This window comes from Onychomys torridus, chromosome 1, assembly GCF_903995425.1.
Source record: "Onychomys torridus chromosome 1, mOncTor1.1, whole genome shotgun sequence".
NCBI lineage: Eukaryota > Metazoa > Chordata > Mammalia > Rodentia > Cricetidae > Onychomys > Onychomys torridus.
Window position 1 is genome coordinate 83,363,899 of NC_050443.1, and position 21,934 is coordinate 83,385,832.

At 43.0% G+C, this 21,934-nt stretch overlaps 1 protein-coding gene across 1 annotated transcript; it reads right to left on the reverse strand.

The window, feature by feature from the left end:
* Positions 1-2,790: 2,790 nt before the first annotated feature.
* Positions 2,791-17,581, reverse strand: LOC118589775 (tripartite motif-containing protein 30A-like). The gene is given in 9 exon segments (XM_036197345.1): positions 2,791-2,961; positions 2,963-3,018; positions 3,197-3,223; positions 3,485-3,585; positions 4,928-4,950; positions 8,465-8,695; positions 9,314-9,409; positions 11,934-12,415; positions 17,396-17,581. Coding segments are annotated over 8 exon segments (1,065 nt in total). The 5' UTR covers positions 12,354-12,415; positions 17,396-17,581; the 3' UTR covers positions 2,791-2,850.
* Positions 17,582-21,934: the final 4,353 nt, after the last annotated feature.

Genomic DNA, 21,934 nt, shown 5'->3' on the forward strand with positions numbered 1-21,934 from the left:
CGGTTGTGCTTGCAAGATAAATTGCTTGAGAAGAATGCTTGCAAAATAACCCCTTGCGAGATAAGCTTGGAATTCATTTACCCACCCAGACTCTGAGAAAGACTGCGGAGACATCTGGCCTCCAGATGTCTGTACTCTGGATGACCCCGCTCCCCTGCCCTGATAGAACCACCTCATAAAAGGCCTGCGAGCCTTAGACTTGGGGTCGCCAGCTTTTTCTCGTGCTGGTGACCCACGACCTCGTGCTAAATAAAGCTTCCTTTGTGACCTGATATCGGAGTGAAGCTCTCTATTTTGGATGCCAACCCTAACAACACCACTGTGGATGCCACTTACATGCCATAAGTTTCTGGAAACGTTCTATTGTGTACATTTCACCATACAGCACAAGGTAAGTTTACTGGTATCCTTGTCATCACTATCATTCAGTGTAAGAGGGAAAATCATAGGATTTAACATACTTGTTAGGAACTAAATAGTACAATACTTACACTCAAAAAAATAAAAAATCTACAGCCTTTTGTTATCTGTCCCCCAACCCCAAGACTCCAGGGTCCATGGGCAGTCTTAGGACCCAAGGAAGAACTTAGGCTAGGGTGTAGTGTAGGATGGCTTTATGTATGAGCAAACAACAGCTAGAAGTGTGTATCCAAGGCATCCTGTTTATTGGGGTAACAGGATAGTTTATATATAGCTTAAAGCCAAAGAACAAGCAAAATATACCTAATTTGCATACAGAGGTGGAATTGTTCACTTAATTTGCATTCACCAGTTGGATTGAGGACAAGCAGGGGTTAGAAGTTCAAATACCAAAGAGTTCCCATTCCGTGGAAGTGCTGGGAGAGAACAGGAATGTTGCAGCAGCAGAGGTGGCAGGTCCCTTAGTTAATTAGCTGGCAGGCTGCCAGCAAAAAGAACATGTTGGCACAAGCTTTCTGGCAGGGAGGGAAAAAAATGCTGACTTTAAAAAAGATGTGACCTCATGTCCCTATGAAGTGAATCAGGTTTTTCCGCCTGAGTCAGGAATGAAGGCTGGACTCCTACAATAAATTCTTGAGAGATTTTGGGGTACAGGCATGCTCCACAGACCTGTTTGAATTGGAATCCCACAAAGAATAAAAAATGGGGGTTGGGGATTTAGCTCAGTGGTAGAGTGCTTGCCTAGCAAGTACAAGGCCCTGGGTTCAGTCCTCAGCTACAGAAAAACAAAACAAAACAAAACAACCTAAAAAATGTTTATAGATATCTACAACATATTAGAGTAGATTTGATGGCAGTTCCCAGAACCTAACAGCAAGACAATCAGGAAAGTCAAATATTAGTCATCCCCTGAGCCCTGCCCAGTTGGCCACTGTAGCATGGAAACCCAGTACAGTACATCTCCCCCCCAATATTAACATAACAAGCATTTACTGAGTGTGGATGGATGCTTTATTTTTAGTAAACTTATTCCCTATTTAAAACTTACAACATTCATGTTGCATCAGTGTGTACTGCAGCATGTGTGTAGAGGTAGAGGACAATCTGGAAGATTGGCTGTCTCTTTCTCCAAGGTGGGTTTGAGTGATGGAAATGTCATCAGGCTTGTTTTGACCTTCAGAGCCTTCTAACAGACGCCACATTTATTCTCTTACACTAACCTACAGTGTAGGTGTACTATATGTATCAAAAGTGTAAACATAAAATAAGGGTACACCTTTGAGGATGCTATTCAGGGTCACAGTGCTGTGTGGAGGGGCAGCAATAGAACCTTGGTCCTCTGAACACGCAGTCTTTGTGGTTACCATTGGAGATGTTTCCTTCTTAAGTATTAATGGAGCAAAGCATTGTGGTTAAACTGACCTACCACTAAGGGCTCATTCCTAGACTACAGACTCCTACATATAACTTTCAAACTAATAGACAAGCTGGAGAAGAACTTTCTTTCATCTGTTGTCAGTGGCAGAAGGAATGGGCTTGTGCAGACATGGCAGAGCTGAGACCAGTGACTCAGAGGTAGAGCACCTCCTCAGCATGCACAAGGCCCTGGCTTCCATCTGTGACACCACAAAACAGGAAGTGGGGTTAGCAGAGGCTTCACCTCACCTAATGAGGAAAGAGTCATTGTCTTTGGGAATATGGAAAATGATGAATTATTACCTTGTAACCAGACAAGCAACTGGATCAAGGAGAAGAATCCATGCTGGTTTGTATTGAGAACTGAAGTTTATTAAAAGGGAAAGAGCAAAGGCAGAAACAGTTATGATGATCCAGGGAGCTCAGGCATATGAGACACATCAGATATGGGGCACTGTGCAGGTATGGGTGAGGTTTAGGAGGGCGGCCCACATAGTGTCATTGGCTCTGAACATGACATAGGATTAAAGTATGGATAAACTTCATTGGGAAAGGAAGGTTCATAGAATCTATAGATGAGAGCTCCATGGTTGGAAACATCATAAAATGAGAGAGTGCCAGCTTCTCTGTCCAGGAAAACTCCAACACGACTAGGACGACCATTCAGAGAGAAGACCAAGACACTGGCATTGTGGGTGACAGAGCACTCTTCAAAGGCATTATAGACAGACCCACTCTTCATCCCTATAACCCAGTAGCCATATTTAGGCTGATACTTTACATGCTGTTTCACACCAGAATCATCTTGAACTGTATATTTAGGCTGATAGTCATGTTGTCCATAATTAAAATCATTATCATATTCAAAGGCATATTCAGGCTGATAATGTACATGTTGTTTAGCATCAGAATTATATTGGACTTTGATGCCCTTTTCATTCGGTGCATGAAGTTGGGGTCGAATGCATCTTCCATCATTTAATCCCAGGAGCCAGGAATCACTTCTAGACACGTCTATTTCCCAGTAATGTTTCCCTGAGCAGATAGCTGGATATCCCAGCACACCCAACTTATAGGTCTTAGAATTCTGTGAATTTTTACTCTTAACATTTTGATGTATTTCTCGTTTGTCCTCATCAATGACAATGTTTTTATTGCAGACTTGATTCAGGGTCACATGAACTGCAGAACAAGGAGACACATAAGAGTCACAAGAGAGGCAGAGACAGTGAGTGAGAAGAAGCCTTGTTTACAGTCAAGGAGAGGCAGACTGGGAGAAGTAACATGACACATGAGGGTTAGTAGTGAAACTCTGAAATACATTAAGAAAGGAGTGGCTGACGGTGTGATTTCTCCTTACCCCAGTATTTTTGGGCATCCATGAGGCCTGAAAGATGAAAATTCACAGCATGAAATTCATGCAAAGGAATCAGAACAATCCTCTGCAGATTAGGGGAAGGTATGGAAATTGTGATATAGGATGGAATGAATGATGATTTCCCATGAAATATGATAACTCTACTGGGGAACAGTATCTGCTCTTCTGAGTCCCTCTACCTGGGTTCAGAAACATCACTCTCTTCCCAGAGAGTGTAGCCCCAGCCACACCTAGAATCCCCCAGTTACCACAGAATGTAGCTGCTCTTACCTTGAAACACTTGCAGCATGCCATTCAGATCTGGAGCTTGGAAGAGCCTTCTCTGTTTTCTTGGGACCATATCAGGCTGTTTCAGTCTTAAGGTCTGACTCCTAGGGACAAAAGATTGACCTCCACATCTCAGACAGTGTGACCTTTGACCACCATTGATTGGTTCCCTATCAATCTAACCACAGATGTCCTGGAGCTCTCCTGAGAATTCTGAGAAGGAGAAAGAGGGTAGGCTACTAACTCTGGAGACATGAGAGACACACCTAAGAGTCCTCCCACTTACTTCCTGTGTGATGTTAGGAAAGCCTTACTTCTCAGAAGCAGAGTTCCTCAGTTGTACAGTGAAAAGACTAGCTCGTCCACTCTCCCCGCTCCCACACTCACACCCTCCCAGAAATATGAAGAGATGATGAACTAGTAAATTTAAAAACAACCCAAACTAAGGTTTTTAAAAAAAATAATGTGTGGGCTAGGCATGGTGTCACATGCCTTTAATTCCTTCAAGTAGGAGGCAGAGTCAGGAGGATCTCTGAGATCAAGATCAGCCTGGTCTACACAGAGAGTTCCAGGACAACCAGTGCTACACAGAATAATACTGTTTCAAAAACCAAAAATAATAATAATAATAAAAAGTTAAAAAAATCAAACTAAAACAAAAAGGAAGAAAAGAGAAATAAAGAAAGGAGGAAAATACATGTTGGTCTTCAAGGAAATGGTCTAAAGCCTGGAGCACAGAAGCTACACCTGTCCTGGGTATAGAATGTGGGAAAGCCACAGGAGAAAGCCAAGAGTTCAAATCCTGCTGTCAATATGGACGGACACTCTTGACTGGCATCTGATTCTTCAAGTTCATTTGTTACAGTGACACAACTTGGCAAAGAAGTTAGAAACACCAAATTAATAATAACATGAGCTCCACATGTTTAGAATGAGTCTGACGCTGACAGCCTGGGTGTTACACTTTACATACAAGGGTACAGATTTTCATTCTTCTGATGAGATACATCAATACACAGGAAGCTCCCCCAATATACAATTCTGTGAACACTGCAGACAGAGAAGACATGCCCTACCTAGGATGAATTAAGGAATCAAGTACTTGTTAATGAGATCCAGGGCCAGACACACGCACACAGTATGGACAGAATGACAGAACCACAAGGAGTCTGAAAGCACCTACAGCTCCATTTGCCTCATCCCACTGCTGAGCCTGACTCTGTAACTCCCCATTATCCAGTCATTAAAAGACAATCAAATCTGTTCTCAACTGTTCACAACAGTCAGATCCTGTCTTTCCCCACTTCCCCTTCCTCCTTTTTACCAGAAGTTCAGGATAGTATTATGTTTAAATTTCCCCAAACACATAAGATATTTATTCTAGTTGAATACTAAATCATTTTCACAATCCAACAGTGCTATTCTTCCCCATCAGCCCAGACATACCTTGTTAGGACAGAATTCATACCCTAGAGAGAAGAGAGAAAATACAGTGAATTACATGTTCTGCATGTTCTTACAAATCCTGCTCATACTCTCACTGGCTGCAGAGACAAAGTCAAAAGAGAATCAAATATGGCACCCACAGGCTGGTGGCACACGCCTTTAATCCCAGTACTTGGGAGGCAGAGGCAGGCGGATCTTTGTGAATTCGAGGCCAGACTGATCTACAGAGTGAGATCCAGGAAAGGCTACACAGAGAAACCCTGTCTCGGGGGAAAAAAAAAAAAAATAGGGCACCCACAGTTCTCCAAGACAAGATTTAAATATGATGTATGGCTCTTTACTTGCCTTACATGTATTATTTACTTGACTCAATAGACTATGTCCTGTCTTATACCACAAGGCTTTGATGGGGGAAAAAAATGAACAAACAATAGTTTGAAAGCTTAAGTAGGTTTTGCTGTGCTTACAACTAAATACATGACTCTTTTGCTGCTGCATGTAAACTATCAATTACAGTACCTGCAACTAACATTGTGAGAGGCTGATTTCTAAATTATTTTAGTCCTTTAGACACAATTTAACATATTAGTAATGAAGAAGCCACAAGGAGCAGAAGCTTAGATTGATTGTCTGATACTTAAAACAAACTAACCATGTCTCTGTCTCTTTTCCTTCTCTCTCTGTAACTGTCCTGGCAGGAGAGAAGTGAATCTGTGTGTCTGTCAATTTGACAAACCGTTGAACCACTGACCGGAAAGAAATGGAATTTCTCCAGGAATCTCACACTGGGGGAAGGAAAACAGCTCTGGCCACAGGGCTGGTGGTCTAAAAAGATTTCAAGCACTTTTAGTTACTTGTCAGACCCCCTTAAAGTATGAGAATGTCACCCAGATAATGACAGGAGAATGATGGACAGGACCACACCTTGACCTGTACTGCTCACATGCATATATCCTTGACTCTCAACTTAAATATTGAACTCACTTAGGGAAACTGAAGATGGACAGAGGGTTTTTTTTGTTTGTTTGTTTTGTTTTTTTAATCTCTTTGTCCATATTCAAAATATGGCCACATTAATAAATATCCTTTTCCTGATTTCCAATATTAGTTTTCCTCTTTTATATGGACCACATATCAAGATCTGATCTATCAGGTCCACTTTGATATGATAAGTAGGCATCTCAGTTACCCATTTGTCCTGGGATTGAGACCGAACACTATGCAAGTTTTCTTGCATGTTTGCATTCCAATAGATATTGGTAGATTTACCTAAAGTTACATTCTTTGAGAAATATGACCCCCTTTCTCCTAACAGCTAACAATTGTCAGGAGCTCCTTGGACGTGGTTGGACTTGCTATGAAAGTCCACTTTCCATAGTGGAATTTTAGTTTAGGCTTGCACAGGTCTTGGGTTTGGTGTCACTGTCAATCACAATTGATAGGTGCTGCTGCTAAACTATGTGCAGAAGACACTGCTTTCCTTGTTCTCATCCACCAGCTCTGGCTCTTACTCTTTCTGTCTTTCTTCTGCAAGGATCGTTGGGCCTTTAAAGTAAAGGTGGAGTATATATATTCCATTTAAAACTGGACAGTCTGTGGTCTCTTACTGTTTCCACCATTTAAAACTGGACAGGCTGTGGTCTCTTACTGTTTCCACCATTTAAAACTGGACAGTCTGTGGTCTCTTACTGTTTCCACCTTTGCCAGCTTTTATTTTCACAATCTAACACTGCTCCCAAACTCATAGACCTGGATGGCCTTGAACCCATGTAGCTTCATTTGTTTCTACATACTAGATGCTGGGATTAATGGAGTGAGCCAGCACACCTGCCTCTAGGTTGGGAAGCTTTATATTTCACTTTCTATGTTCTGTGCTTCTCATGTTTTGGTTTCCGTGTATGAGAAGTTCTCAAGTCCTGGGATCACAGGCAGCATGTGCTTAGCTTACACATGACTTTATTTTATATAACATAAATCAACAAAATTAGATCTATGGTAAAAAGAATTCTGGGAGAGAACTAAATCTAATTACACATGAATTCTGACGTTCAAACATAGAGATATCTGCATGCTCATGTCCACTGAGTCATTATCGTAGTAATTAAAATAGAGTCATTCGGAGAACTAATCACCAGATGAATGGATAAAAATGATATAATAAGTATATGTGTTAAAATATTAGACATTCAAAGCAAGAAGTATTGCCATTTGTGGTAACTTGGCTGAACTCAGAGAATTTATGTTATAATAAACCAACTTGGAACAAGAAAAAACAACACTAAATGATATTGAAATATGTGTCATGTATGCAAATTGATCTCCCAAAAGTAAAGATTACAATTTGGGTCATCAGTGGCTGGAGGCAGAGAAAGGTGGACAGATTCTTTGGTTAAGACACACAATTTCAGGCTTGTAGAGTATGGTGGCTGTAGTTCGTATTTATATGAACCAGTTTAGATTAGTCATATATGCATAAGTTCATCTAATATAGTTGATAAATGAATATTTTCAGTTATAATTAAATTAACCCAATGGAGCCCATACATTAAAGGTTTATGAAGAATTCCTAGAACTACCAAGGTCTATAACATTGACAATTGAGATGAAAGAAACAAATTCATACAGAGGTATTCATCGCCAAAATTATTATTATTAAATTATTTAAAAATGTGATAGAGACAAAATATAGTACATACTTTATACCTGTAAGAATAAAAGAAGATACCTTTCATCTCAGCAACTTTTAGACAGAGGAAGGGAAACCTTTCTGAGATCTTGAATGATTAATAGTATGAATCCTAAAATTTGCCAGAAAAAGTAGTTCCACCATTTTGGCTGAATTTAAGCAAGCTTTGATTAAAAATATTAAATAGTGACCAAGATGAAAAGTGGAAAGGACCATCACCTGGAAAACTTTCCGGGTAAGTGGCTGGAGACCTTTGTTGGCGGAGCTTACAAGGGGAAAACACACAGGCCACCATATTTTCCCATGAGGCTTTGCTATTAGTTTCCAAGAACTCCCACTCCCAGAATTCCAGAAAGTTACCAAGTCCTTGGGATTATAGGTTAATTTTGGGTTTAACAACAGCCACCCTCAACGGCCCCCGGCCACTCCTCTCTCAGGAATCAGAGCCAGTGAGGGTGAAAGTTTCAAATTATTCGAGGAAAGAAACAATCTCTATTAATTTCAAATTCAGGCGAAGTGACTAACGTGACAGGTGAAAATGCGTTTCACACATGCTGAACATCACAGCCAGGTAATAACTACCCATGATGCAACTGATCTCTTCTCCAAGGTTGAGCTTTTATACTATACTTGATACACTAAAAACACGCAATTTCCCCTTGCCATCCATGCATGCCATAATTCCCCAGGCTCTGAAACTGGTTCAGGACAGAGTGCAGGGAGGGCCCAGAGAGCCTACTGTCCCCACCAGGAAGGTCACAGCAGCTCAGAGGGAGGGAAATGGCTTCTCAGATGCTGGGACCTCCTGATGCTTCCTGACTCTCAGATGCTGGGACCTCCTGCAGACTTACCTGCAGCATTTCCATGGTTGAGCACTGCAAGTGATGCTCCACATCTGAGATCAGGTCTCTCACTGACTCCCTCTGCTTCACCAGCTCACTTTCAGACTCTGCCAGGCTGTTCATAATGTCTTGCTCCTCCTGCTTCAGTTTCTGCAGCTCATTCTTCTCCTTGGAGTCTAGGAATTCCCGAAGTCCTTTAAACTCCATCTGAACTTTTTCTACATCACTCTGTATTTGGTTCTTCAGGGATAAGAAAAAGGAGAGGAATTCAGACTATCCTAATGGGACTGGAAGACAGAAAGACACAGTTCTGATGGGGAGTTCTCACAGGGAACTGAGCTTGGGAAGGGAAGGGAGTCTTAGGGAAGCATGTGTCTCCTCTCAGTGTCTGTTGATGACATTCCAAAACAAAGATGTTAGGTCACCTTTACCAAGGCCTTCTGAGCCAAAGTGGGATGTCTGGGTGTGGCCCAGTTTTCATGTGGCTTTCCCAGACTCCTGTTCCTGCCTGTAAATCACCTCCTTCTACCTCTGTATCCCTGAGAGAAGCTAAACCCCAAGAATAGAGCTGTGACTGTTCCCAAGCATCTTCCCCAACAGTCATAGCTACAGAAAGCACCACAGGAGTGAGATCCAGGACTCAGTGCCCACTCTCACCAGACCCCCTCCATGGTGTCAGCTCCCCACACAGCCAGGCTCAGTTGTGATGCACTCAGTGTGCAGCCCCAGCTCCAAGGGAACTGGTAGAGAGGACTAATCAAGGCCTCTTGTCCTCATCAACTACCAGGGAATGGAGAGCCAGGGAGCTTCTTGCCCAGGTCCCTCCCAGGCATCTTAGGAGTTAGGGTCCCCACTTGCCTTCCAGCAAGTTCTCTCCTCTTTAAGATCATCTTCCCACTCATCACATCTTTTCTCATTTGCCTTCTGTTCCTGCAGAGCTGCCTGGAGCTTCCCCTGTGGGAGAGGAATTGTAGCAGAGTCAAGCTGTGTGCTTAGTAGGACAGTTCTTTCTAACAGAATAACAAGAAACCCTTCTGGAAAGACAGGAAACGTAAGATTGTTCCCTTTTATAAAAGTTATGCTATGATTTATGTACATAAAGTATGTAAATCTTCAGTCTCCAGCTCAATCCATTCTCCTATTGATATGCACAGAACCCCCATACATACAAAGAATGGAAATCTCCCTTATTCAATCACCCCAAGTACAAACCTGTCACTTTGATTCTGGCTTCAGAAAACTGGGATAACTGTGTTAGCTTTTCTGATTTTTCATATAAATATACACATATATCACATGACCCTGCAATGTCCTATTAGACACCTGCTTTTGTAAAAAAAAAAAAAAAAAAGAATAAAGAAAAAAGAAAAAAGTCTTTCTATGTAGCCTAGGTGGCCTGGACTTCCCGTATAGACCAGTATACCCTCAACCTCCTGCCTCAGCCCCAGAATTCTGGGATTGAGTCATCACCAATGTCCACATGCACATTTTTTCTCTTCTATTTCCTTTTCTGTTTAATTTTAAATTTCATGTGCATTGGTGTTTTGCTGTGGATATCGATCTGTATAAATAAAACACTGATTGGTCAGTAGCCAGGCAGGAAGTATAGGTGGGACTAAGAGAGAGGAAAAGTGGGAGAAGAGGAAGGCAAGGGGGAGACACTGCCAGCCGCCGCCATGACAAGCGAGATGTAAGGTACCGGTAAGCCAGGAGCCACGTGGCAACTTATAGACTAACAGAAATGGGTTAATTTAAGATATATAGATAGCAAGAAGCCTGCCACGGCCATACAGTTTGTAAGCAATATAAGTTTCTGTGTGTTTACTTGGTTGGGTCTGAGCGTCTATGGGCCTGGCGGGTGAAAGAGATTTGTAGTGACTGTGGGCCAGGCAGGAAAACTCCAGCTCCAGTGTTTTGCCTGCATATCTGTGTGAAGAAGATGTAGGATCCGCTGGAACTGCAGCTACAGATATATGAGGAGCCATGTGCATGCTGGGAATTGAACCTCTGTCCTCTGATTAAAGCCTGTGCTCTTAATCACTGAGCCATCTCTCTAGTTTTCTTTTTTTTTAAAATTGTATGTTTTTTTGTAGTTAAGATTTTTTCCTTCACTGAAAATAGATTTTTTTCATACAATATATTGTGATTACAGATTCCCCTATCCTGACTCCTCCCAGCTCCTCTCCATCTCCCCTCCCATCAGATCTATGCCCTTTTTGTCTGCTGTTACAAAACAAATAGGCGCCAGGCGGTGGTGTCGCACGCCTTTAATCCCAGCACTTGAGAGGCAGAGGCAGGCGGAACTCTGTGAGTTGGAGGACAGCCTGGTCTCCAAAGCGAGTTCCAGGAAAGGCACAAAGCTACACAGAGAAACCCTGTCTCAAAAAACCAAAACCAAACCAAAACAAAACAAAGAGGCAGCTAAGGAATAGTAAAATAATAAAATAAAATACAGTAAGAGAAATAAAAAACAAACCCATTGGAATATGACCAAACAAACAAACCAGAAAAAGAGCTAAATAAAAAACACAAGGAATGCATATAGATGCAGAGACACACAGCAGGTTTCTCTCACGGGGGAAACCCATTGAAACCCTAAGTCTTAATATACATTCAAGGGACTGGTAAAGCAGAAAAAAGAAAACAGAAAAGAAAAAAGCCCAGACTTATCGTTATGAGAGAAAGAACCTCCAAATATGGGTTCATTTCACTGTGTGTTGGTCATCCATCTACTACTGCTGGGCATGGGACCTGTCCTTACAAGTAAATGAATTGTTTCTCCAGTGAGATTCTCTAGGAGAAAACTAAACTTCATTTATAAGTAGTTATCATTTGGAGATTGCTTCTGGGTTGGGGTGGGGGCAATTATCCACATTTCCCTCCAGCTCTAGGATCCCATCTGGTGCAGACACTTGCAGGTCCTGTGCATGCTGCCAACTGTCTATGTGAGTTTGTATGTGGGCTCAAAAACAAACAAACAAACTACAGAAAACAAAGACCCAACACAGAGCTTGCCTCTGTGTATCTCATTATGGAATTCTTTCCCTTCTTGCCAGATGTACAACTTCCACATGCACATTCTCTTTGCTGCTGTCTATCACTCATTTACTAAGACCATTGTTGATATCACTAGACTGGATTTTAGGTAGATGAATGAATCTGACATAAACACTGAAAGAAGATAAACACATAATAAATTAGCAGTTCTGCTCTTGGCTTTTCTAGGTCATTGACTCAACTTCACAGGGACAGTTCCAAGACATTTTTTTCTATCTTAGTATTTCTAGTCCAGGCAGATTCCTATACAATTAAGTGGAATAAATCATCATATCTTTTAGGAAGTGAAGGTAGGAAAGGATGGAATGATATATCAGGCCTTGAGTCTATGATGTCCAGGCTATTGACCTGTCACACCAAGTGGAGATTTCCTGTCTGTTACTGTCTCCTGCTCTGTGTCCCACGCCCTTCTGCTTCTTACCTTGTACTCTTGGGCCACCTCTTCAATGAGAGCTGTTTGGTGACCACGGTGCTCCTGAGATCGCTCACAAAGCCAGCAGATGGCCACCATGTCCTTCTCACAGAAGAGCTGGAGTTTCTCTCCATGTTGTGCACAGACATTCACCTTCTGCTCCTCCTCTGGGCTGGACTTGAACCCTGTTAGCTTTCCCACTATGTTGGCCAATTGTCGATTAGGCTTTAGATTCCCAAACAGGTAACTCACTCGGCACACAGGGCAGATGCCCTCCCCTTCTTTGCCTTTGCTGGACTCGTAGTTCAGTGTGATGCAGGCTCGGCAGAAGCTGTGGTCACAATCGGCATTCACAGGTTCCTTCAGGAGCTCCAGGCAGATGGGACAGGTCACCTCCTCCTTGATCATCACTAGGACTGATGAGGCCATTGTTGCTGTGATTCTGTCTGTCTGTCCTGACTCCTGACACTCCTGCTCAGGTACCTGTGTGACTGGGATGAATGAAAGGAGGACAAGTAAGAAAGGGAAAATCAGGGATGGAGAGATGGCTCAGAGGTTAAGAGAACTGGCTGCTCTTTCAGAGGTCCTGAGTTCAATTCCCAGCAACCACATGATGGGTCACAACCATCTATAACAAGATCTGGTGCCCTCTTCTGTCCTGCAGGCAGAACACTGTATACATAATAAATAAATAAATCTTTTAAAAACTTTTAAAAAATGTTTAAAAAAATAAAAATAAAAATAAATAAAATTACATATTTTAAAAAACTTTAAAAAGCAAATAAAAAAAAGAAAATTACATATTTAAAAAAAACACTTAAAAAAAAGGGAAAATCAGCATGGACACTGTGCAGACATCAGTGACCTCCGTGGTAAGGGAAAAGAACACAGGAGAGAAATAGGGACAGAAGTTGAACGACATGGTGAAAGGAGCATTTTGTCATACTTTCAAGTCCTCTACTCTTATTTCATCCCACATGACAAATTTCAGATGTAGGGTTGTTATTTTCTTCCAACAGCCTTGTGTAATCTACATTCTATCCATCCCTTTCTTTCCCAGGGCAAAATCACATTTTCAAGTTAAAAGCAATGAACTCCTCATGTCTCTGGCAGCTGTACTTGCTCCTTTATCTGCACCCATCAGAGTGACCCTCTCTCATCCTCTCCTTACAAGTCTCTGACTAGAATGCCTAGTGCTGACCTGGAGTGTACACTGGTCACAGGTACACACAAGTATACCTGATTCACGTAGGCAACGATTTCTCTTATCTCACTTAGTAAATGACAACGTATGTGTTTGTGCCCATGGTTAAGTGAAGCCCTACACTAGATGTAGAAATGACAACGTATGTGTTTGTGCCCATGGTTAAGTGAAGCCCTACACTAGATGTAGAGAGATGGCCACTTACAGGGCTCATTTGTCTTCAGAACACTGAAGGGATGAAAACCATCCTTTTAGAACCTTCTTCCAGAGTTCCCTGCTCTACCCCTTGAGTTCACCAAAGAAAGAGCGGTGACATCCAGGACAGAACTGTAGCCTGAACAATGGATGTGTGGAATTATGCCTCCAACCATGTGGGTTCTGAGGAATCTTGTGTCTGTACATGTTGAGAGTTTATCTTGGTCTAGAAATTTGACAAAGACATTGATGGAGACTCCAGGTAGGAATGGCAGCAGGGTAATGAGCTCCAAACCACATCAACAATTATACTTCAAACCATTCTGAGGTCCCCCCACTCTGCCCCGCCGCCCGATAACCTGTAATGTTAGTTCAGCATGTAAAACCAATGGACAACCCACACCTCAGCAGCAAATGAAAGATAGAAACTCTCTCATTCTTTACTTGAAAAGTATATGACAATAAATTACCTTTATTTCAGGAATAAAAATCCTAAAAATTTCTAGGTATAGATATAAGTTTCCTTATTTTGAAGCCATAAATGAAAAGCCCACTGCTAAAGTCAATGCAGGACAATTGTGTAGTTGGAGTTTTCCTGCCTGGCCCAGTCAGGACAAATCTCTCTCACCCACCAGGCCACAGTCGCTCAGACCCAACCAAGAAAGCACACAGAAACTTACATTGTTTACAAACTGTATGGCCGTGGCAGGCTTCTTGTTATCTGCTTCTTCTATCTTAAATTAACCCATTTCTGTTAGTCTATACTTTGCCACATGGCGTGTGGCTTACCAGTGTCTTTACATGTTGCTTTTCATGGCGGCGGCTGGCGGTGTAGACACTGGTAAAAAATCAAACCCGAGGCCAGTAATTGGGGTGACTGCTTAAAAATCAGAGATACAGAACAAGCCACAGCTACCTCACCTTGCTAGTTCCTCAGCTATCTCAAATTGCTAGTTCCTCCCTGGGATTAAAGGTTGGGTTTCTGGGATTAAAGGCATGGGTCACCTTGCTTGGCTGTTTCTAAAGTGGTCTTGAACTCAGAGATCCAGCTAGCTCTGCCTCCCAAGTGCTAGGATTAAAGGCGTGTACCACCACTGCCTAGCTTCTGCTATAGCTTGCTCTGACCCATTTTCTATCCACCATTTTTGGTTCTGTATCTAGTGGCTGTCTGTTCTCTGACCCCAGATAAATTTATTAGGGTGCACAATATTTTGGGGAACACAATACCACCACACAGATAAGACACCAAAAATACACATAAAATAACATTAAATAAGAATAAATAAATGATCAATAAATTGACATACTACTTAGGCTGGAGAAAGGGTTCAGTGTTTAAGAGAGCTTACGGCTCTTACAGAAGATCCTAGTTCAGTTTCTGGGACCCACATGAAGCAGCTTACAGCTAGCTGCCTGTAACTCCAGCATCAGTGAATCCAGCAGCTCTGACCACCCCACCCATCCTTTCAGATGTGAATACACACAGGCAGATCCACAAATATACAACTCAAACCAATGAAATTTTGTGTGCTTGTTTTTGCGTTTTTCTTTTTTCTTTTCAGACCAATAGTGTTTGGATTTTACCTTAAATCTCTGGGCTACCTGGTCTTTGGTTCCCAGTTACCCGGGCAGTGTCAGGTATTGGTTCCTTCCGGTGAAGTGGACCTTAAGTCAAATCAGACCCTGGCTGGCTACTGCCACAAGTTCTGTGCCACCATTGCCCCAGCATATTTTGCGGGCAGGACAGACTGTAGGTAAAGGCTTTGTGACTTGGTTGGAGTTTACATTGCATTTGGTAGTCTGTAGAGTACCTTCCTGTACCAAAGCCACTAGGATGTAGGGGTGAAGGCTCCATGTAGGCACCAGTCAACTTCTTCATGTTCAATGATTTGTGTGGGTGTTGTCCCAGCAATGAGATTCCACTGTCAGTTTCTAGAGGGCAACCCTTTCTCTTAGCAACAGCCAGGGTTGTTTGGGACTTCCATATGACATATTTGATCAAGATGTTAGCTGAATGCACCCTAATCCCACCAATGGAAGCCTTGTTTGGTGACAAAACATTGCCTGTCGAGACTCCATACCCCCATTAGTAGGAGACCTCAGTAGATCCCTTAATGTATTTTAGGCAGTCTCTATTGCGCTAGGCTTCCATATCCTCCCTCAAATGCCCCTCAATTTCAGCCAAAGAAATCTTGTTTTAAAGAGTCACCAAGGAATGAGAACTACGTTTGGTCAATTCAAACAATCTGGCTGCAGACAGCTTATTTCTTTTGTGATTGGAGTCTGTGATGGCTAAGGAAAACTCCATTTTGTGCTAGACACCCATTCTAAATTCCTCAAAGACAAACTCCTGGCAACTCTCACTCCTTGCTACCCTCTCCAAATTGTGAAAATTCTGTGAGATAATTAACTGCTGCCTTAGCTTTTGTGAACCCACTTACTGCTGTGTAGCAGGGAGAGAGCTCTTCACAATTGAGGGGAGTACAAGCTGTTTCTCACTCAGCTACTCATCCCATACAAATGAGATAATTGTGCTGCCCACCTTAAAAACCTCTCCTCCAACCTCTCCTGTGTTACAAGCCTTTGATTTGTCTTTAAGGCTGTTGTTGGCCTACTAGAAGTAATTAATAAACTCACTTAATTATAATTTAGGTTGAGTCTCTGGTCTTTTCCTCCTGGATTTGAACTCTGTAACAAGTTAACGTGTTTCTTTAAGGTTTATGAAACTTCAAAGTACAATGTCATATGAGAAACAATCCTTTTACAAATAGGCTGGGCAAATAAATTGTCCCAGGCTTATGCAGAGCAACTTAATGAGTACTACCTCCTTGTGGCAAATTTAATACTGGAGAACCCAAATATGTGCATTTTAATATCTCATAACATATGGCGGTAAAGAAAGTCATGCCTAAGTTCAGAAGAGAGGTGTCCACAACTGATTAAGAGCAGGAGAGAGCACAGGGAAAGAGGATGGGCTCATGACAGTCCTCAAAGTCAACCTGGACACAGAAGGCCTGGCCTGTGTGCTCTGGCATCTACATTAGCTTGGGTGAAGCTGGGATTCCCTGCTGCCTGTCCTTTCCTGGCTCTCAAGATCTTCCTAACAGCAGACGCCTCTCAGTCTTTTACACCATTAAGACCAATCAGGAGCTTGAGCTGTTCCTTGAAAGGGACACAAGTCCAGGGGCTGCAATGTTCACCTGTAATCTCAGTGTCTGGGGAGGGTGACACAGGCCAGTTACATGAGGTTAGCCTGGGCTATCTAAGGGTATCCTGTCCCAAAGAAAGAGAAAAGCTGTCACTTCCAGAAAGAGTGCTCTCCCTGTGTTCTCACACTCTCCTCCTTCCCCTGTCACCTCCTTCTCTGTCCCTTTCTTTTGGATTGAATCCCGGGACTAGTGCAAACTTGAAAGTGCCCCCCAACCCCAATAAACTGCACCTTCTTGATATTTTTCTTTTCTTCTTCAGACTTGGTCTTATTAGGTCCCCAGCTGGTCTTGGACTCGGAGCTTCCTGCATCAGCTTCCTTTGTAGCTGGAATTACTGTTACAAAGTTGGACTGAATTTCGTCTGGGCATGGCAGACATGGACCAAGGGAAAGGCAGGCAAGTGTAATGACTTAAGTAACAAATCAGTTCTCTACAGACCTGAGGCTGTTTCATAGGACAAGTAAATGTGTAAGAGGCTGTAGTAAGACTGGGACTTCTAATCAGAGACACCAGCAAAGGGAATGAACCCATAGAATCATGGGCAATTCACCATTACATGGAGAAAACTTAAACTCTGTTTTCAAACACCATTCTGGCTTTACTCCTTCAGTGGCGATGGAGGTGGGGGAACACGGATGGACAGCAGTGTCTGTCTTGTAACAGAGGATTCTTGGTGCAGCCCAAAATTAAACATGAGGAAAGAAGGGAGTGAACTCCACCTGGAGAAATACCTGGACCTCCCTGGCTCTTGAAACCTGTCTTCCTTAAGACCACTCCTCCATAGGCTGCTCAACCCCCATCACTCAGCAGGAAGCCAGCAGTCCCTCTTTCCCCGCCCCTTCTCAGATTCAAATTAAACTCACCAGAACGAAGGGTGTTTTCTTTTCAATTCCTCCAAAGTCTGCCTTCTAAATTGTTCTCACACCTTCAGACACCAACCAAGAGATCCTGAATTTGTGGACAGGAGCGAATGGAGGCCAGAGGAAATGTCCCGAGGATTCAGTCTCTAAGTCTGATCTCTGGTGAACAAGGAGAGAAAAGTGAGGACTTTGAGGGCTGGAACTGAGAAAGAGAAACTACAGAGCTGCCAACCAATGGGATGCCACCACATCGGTGTGTGCGGTTCAACCACCAGAGGGCGAAAGTCGCCTTGAGTCAGTTCTGCCTTGCAGGAGCTGGGGACATGTTTTAGTGGTAAGGGAGCACTTGTTGAGGCTCATGTCACAATCACCCTTAAGATCCTGACCCCCGGGAGAGCTTCCCCTGATAAAAGAAAGCCTTCCCCATGGGCTCCTCTTGCACTCGAATTGGTGGCTGCTTTTGTTTTAGGTGGCAGGTGTGGTCCAAAGGGAAGGAAATCATAGGTGAAGACAGAACTGGAGTGTTCCTCTGGAGGTGGAGTTGGGCACTAACAGGATGAAACAGGAAGGTAGCTGCAGTGCAGGACAGATGATGCACATCAAGATTTTTCACTCAGCAGGGACAGGATGGGGAGGATTCCTGTGCAAAGCCATGCAGAAACACTTCCCCACGCTCACAGCAGTTAAACTAGGAAGCTGCAGAGGGCTCGCCTGCTGCCCAGTGGAGTCCTATGGATTATATATTCTGTTGCTGAACAGACCAAGTCCTCTTCCCAGTGCTCATATGTCCCATCTTTGATCTGTCCCAGAGCAGTCTATATAAAGGCATGATTAAGGAAGCTTGTCCTCTCTTTGCATGCCTTTTCTTCCTCTCGCTCCCATGTTCATCCCTTCACTGGCATTACAACCTGATTTTTTCAGAATTCGGACATACATTCAAGCAAACGTATATATCCCTAGTAACCCATGTATCCATTAGGGCTCCTCACACCTATAAGATTAATAGCTCTAAATATATACAGAAAAAAGATGAAGAGAATTATTTCACTTTTAAATCTATTTTTTTTTTCGCATTTCTTTTTCTTTTATTGTATGTACATGGGTGTTTTTCCTTTGGAGGTTATAAGATGATATGCAGTTCTTTGGATTGGCATTGCTGCTGGCTGTGAGAATTATTAAAAATGAAAGTAAAAAGGCAGTGGAGAGTTGTGATCCGCCATGTCAGGTGATGGAATTTTGTCAAGCAGCAGTGGTCACCATATGGTCCATGCCGCTTTTCCCAGCAGTTCTGAGTTCCTGGGAAATTGGACACTTGATCAGCTTACTCTCACTTTCTCCACAATTTAGCTGTGTCTTTCTCGGGTTCCTCTTTAATCCACTACTAATGTGCTAGTCTGTTGAAGCTATTATAAAAAATTAGTAACAAAATACTACAAACTAGGGGGGTTTGTTTTGTTTTCCTGGTTTTGTACTGGGTAATGTGTAGACAGGCAGAACTGGAGACATGAGAATGTTGAGGAACAGGGTGATGTGAATAGCCTGACTGCCACCTGAGGCCATAGTGATGATGTCCAGGCCTGTGCTGCTACCCAGGGCCATTTCAGGGTCCATGGCTCTGCAGCAGCAGGGGTCTGGGATGATGTCTGTGGCCCAAGTTACCACCAAAGGCCATATGAACACCCTGGTCTATGCTGCTGCCTGGGGCCATGTTGATGTCTGAGGCCTGCACAGAACTGGCTCTGACCTGCCTCTCACCAGCTGCAGCACTTGGGAGAGTCAGCCTCACTTGGGAAGCACAGTGGAGCTGGCCCTGGTCGTTTGTGTGTTGCCAAAGCTTGCCCCACACCTTGGCTTGGGATAGCAGCCTGTGTACCTTGTGGACAGTGCAGTAGAGTCTGGCCCTGGTGGTGTAGGTGTTGGTTAAATTGGCGCTGCCCGTGGCTGGCCTCCGCCGGCTTCGGCCAGGCCGGCGGAGGAGGGTGCTGGAGGAAAGTCATGAGCCATGGTTACCTGAGAGAGAGGGAGAGAGGGAGAGAGAAGGAAACAGATCTCGCAGAGGGAAGAGAGCGAAAAGAGAGAAAGGGGGCACAGAGAGCCTGCCAGCTTTTTAGGCTGGCCCGCAGCCCCAGGCTGATGATGCAATTAAGGACAGAACCCTTACAGTGGGCACAGGAGAGCAGCCCCTCCCCTAAGTGCATAATCATGACACAGACTGATGTCTACTAGATCTTGCAGGCCACAAGAATATATTAAGAGATTCAGCTGTGTATTACCGCTATACTTTTACCAGCCAAGGGGCTGTCGAATGGCAAGCCATTTATTATGAATATTTGGTGTTGTACAGCTTTTAATATTTCACCTGTTATCTGCTATGAAATTCTTGTGTGCCCAAATACTTCCAAACCATTTTGGCAAACAGCTAACCTTCTCAGACACTGGTCCACTAGGTACTCCCTCCCCTGCTGAGCCTAGGCAACTAACAGGCTACTAGATGTACAGCTTTGTTTATGGTGCAAATCAAGTTCAGGTCTTCCACTGTCCCAGAGCAACTTCTTAGATAAAAGGGTTTCCTGTCACGTGGTGCTTCCAGCTGGGATGCAGATTGACTAGCTATCAGTACTCCTCCCCAGCCCTGTCAGGAACCTGACTGCAGAGAAAAAGAATGGCAATTTTATTTTCAATGACTTTTAGATATCTTTACCCTATCACCTGTAAGTTTATAGTTTGAGCACATTTATGATAGGCTCGTAATATTTTCACGTAACCACAGTAAGGATATATTCCTAGCCCATAAATTCCTTCTCTGATTTATTCCAGCTCTTATCTAACTCCGCCTTTATTCTCTTCCCCTTTTGTGTTGCAAATGAAGTTGCCAGGAAGCTTCTGGTGGGGACCCTGCAATTTTTATGTTGTATTGTAAACATGAAAGTGTTGCTGGAGTGAGGGGAATACTCATTCATTGTTGGTGAGAGTGCAAACTTATACAGCCATTATGGAAATCAGTGTGGAGCTTCCTCAGGAAGATGTGAATTGTTCTGTCTGAAGATCCAGCTATACTACTCTTGAGCATATATATACCCAAAGGATATTTCATTCTATCACAGAGACTTTTACTCAACCATGTTCCTTGCTGCCCTATTCACAACAGCTAGAAATTCGAATCAACCTAGATACCCCTCAGTGGATGAACGGATAAAGAAAAGGTAGCATAATTACACAGTGGGATGCCACTCAACCTTGAAAAGGAATGAAATCATGAAATTCACAGGTAAATTATTTTATTTTATTTCATTATTATCCCTTAGATGCCTGTTTGTTTTCTATGTTTTCTAAAAGAGACAGAAAGGAGCTGGATGGGGGTGGAGGAGGAGAGGAACTGGGAGGAGTCACTGGAGGAGAAACCATAGTTAGTGATAGAGATTACTTGTCCACACGGTTCGGCTTGCCCGGACCACCTAACTATTTCCGGTTCAGAATAGCCATCTCCGGGTCAGACATCTCGAGGGACCGGGACACTGTGGCCTTACGTGGTTGCGTAAAGCACACGCAGCCATATAATCTACGCACATGCGTGGAGTACCCACAGGAGTTCCTGTATGCATGCATGGCCCAACCTTTAAAAAGCCGGTGCCATCTTGCATGAGTCCCCCCCCCCCCCCTTATCTCCTTACCCACGTGTGTTTCACACAGGCCTGTCACCTCTATCCTCTTTAATAAAACTCTTTTGTGGTCTTGTCATGTTCGGGACGTGTTCCTAGCGCCACTTAAATACTAACAGTTAGAATATATTGTATTAAAAAAACCTCCATTTTGTAAGGCTTCTTTCAACTAAGCACTTTTGTTCTTCATTCATATGTTACATAGTACATATAAGATCTGTATAGGTGATTTGTTCCATTTTATTGTTGATCAGATTCCTTTGTAGAACTATATGCAATGAGCTTATTTATGATTGTATTGATAGTCTTAGATTTTTAGATGTTATCAAATAAAGATGTGTTATGGACATACATGTACAAGTTTTCTTGTAGATACAGCTGTTATTTTTCTTGTGAATCAGCCTAAAGGTTGAATTCCTTTGTTATGGGATATATTAATGATATACAATTATACATTACATCATGACATTTACCACCCATGAGTATAATGTATTTTGATTGTATGCACCGTCCCCATTTCCCTTTTTTTGTTTTTTGTTTTTGTTTTGTTTTTTTGGTTTTTTGAGACAGGATTTCTCTGTTTTGCTTTGAGCCTTTTCCTGGAACTCACTCTGTAGACCAGGCTGGCTTCCAACTCACAGAGATCTGCCTGGCTCTGCCTCCTGAGTGCTAGGATTCAAGGCGTGCGCCACCACCGCCCGGCCCTATTTCCCTTTTTGATCCCTGCTTACTTCCTGTTGATTTCCTTCCTCTTCTCAACTAGTCTCTCCATTTTCACAGGTTAGGGATTATTAGTTTCTTACAGGAGCCTCACCAGTAGCTACACTACGAAAGAAAATGTCTTACTTCTGCAGCAAAACAATTCAAGTGCAGCCTGGGAGTG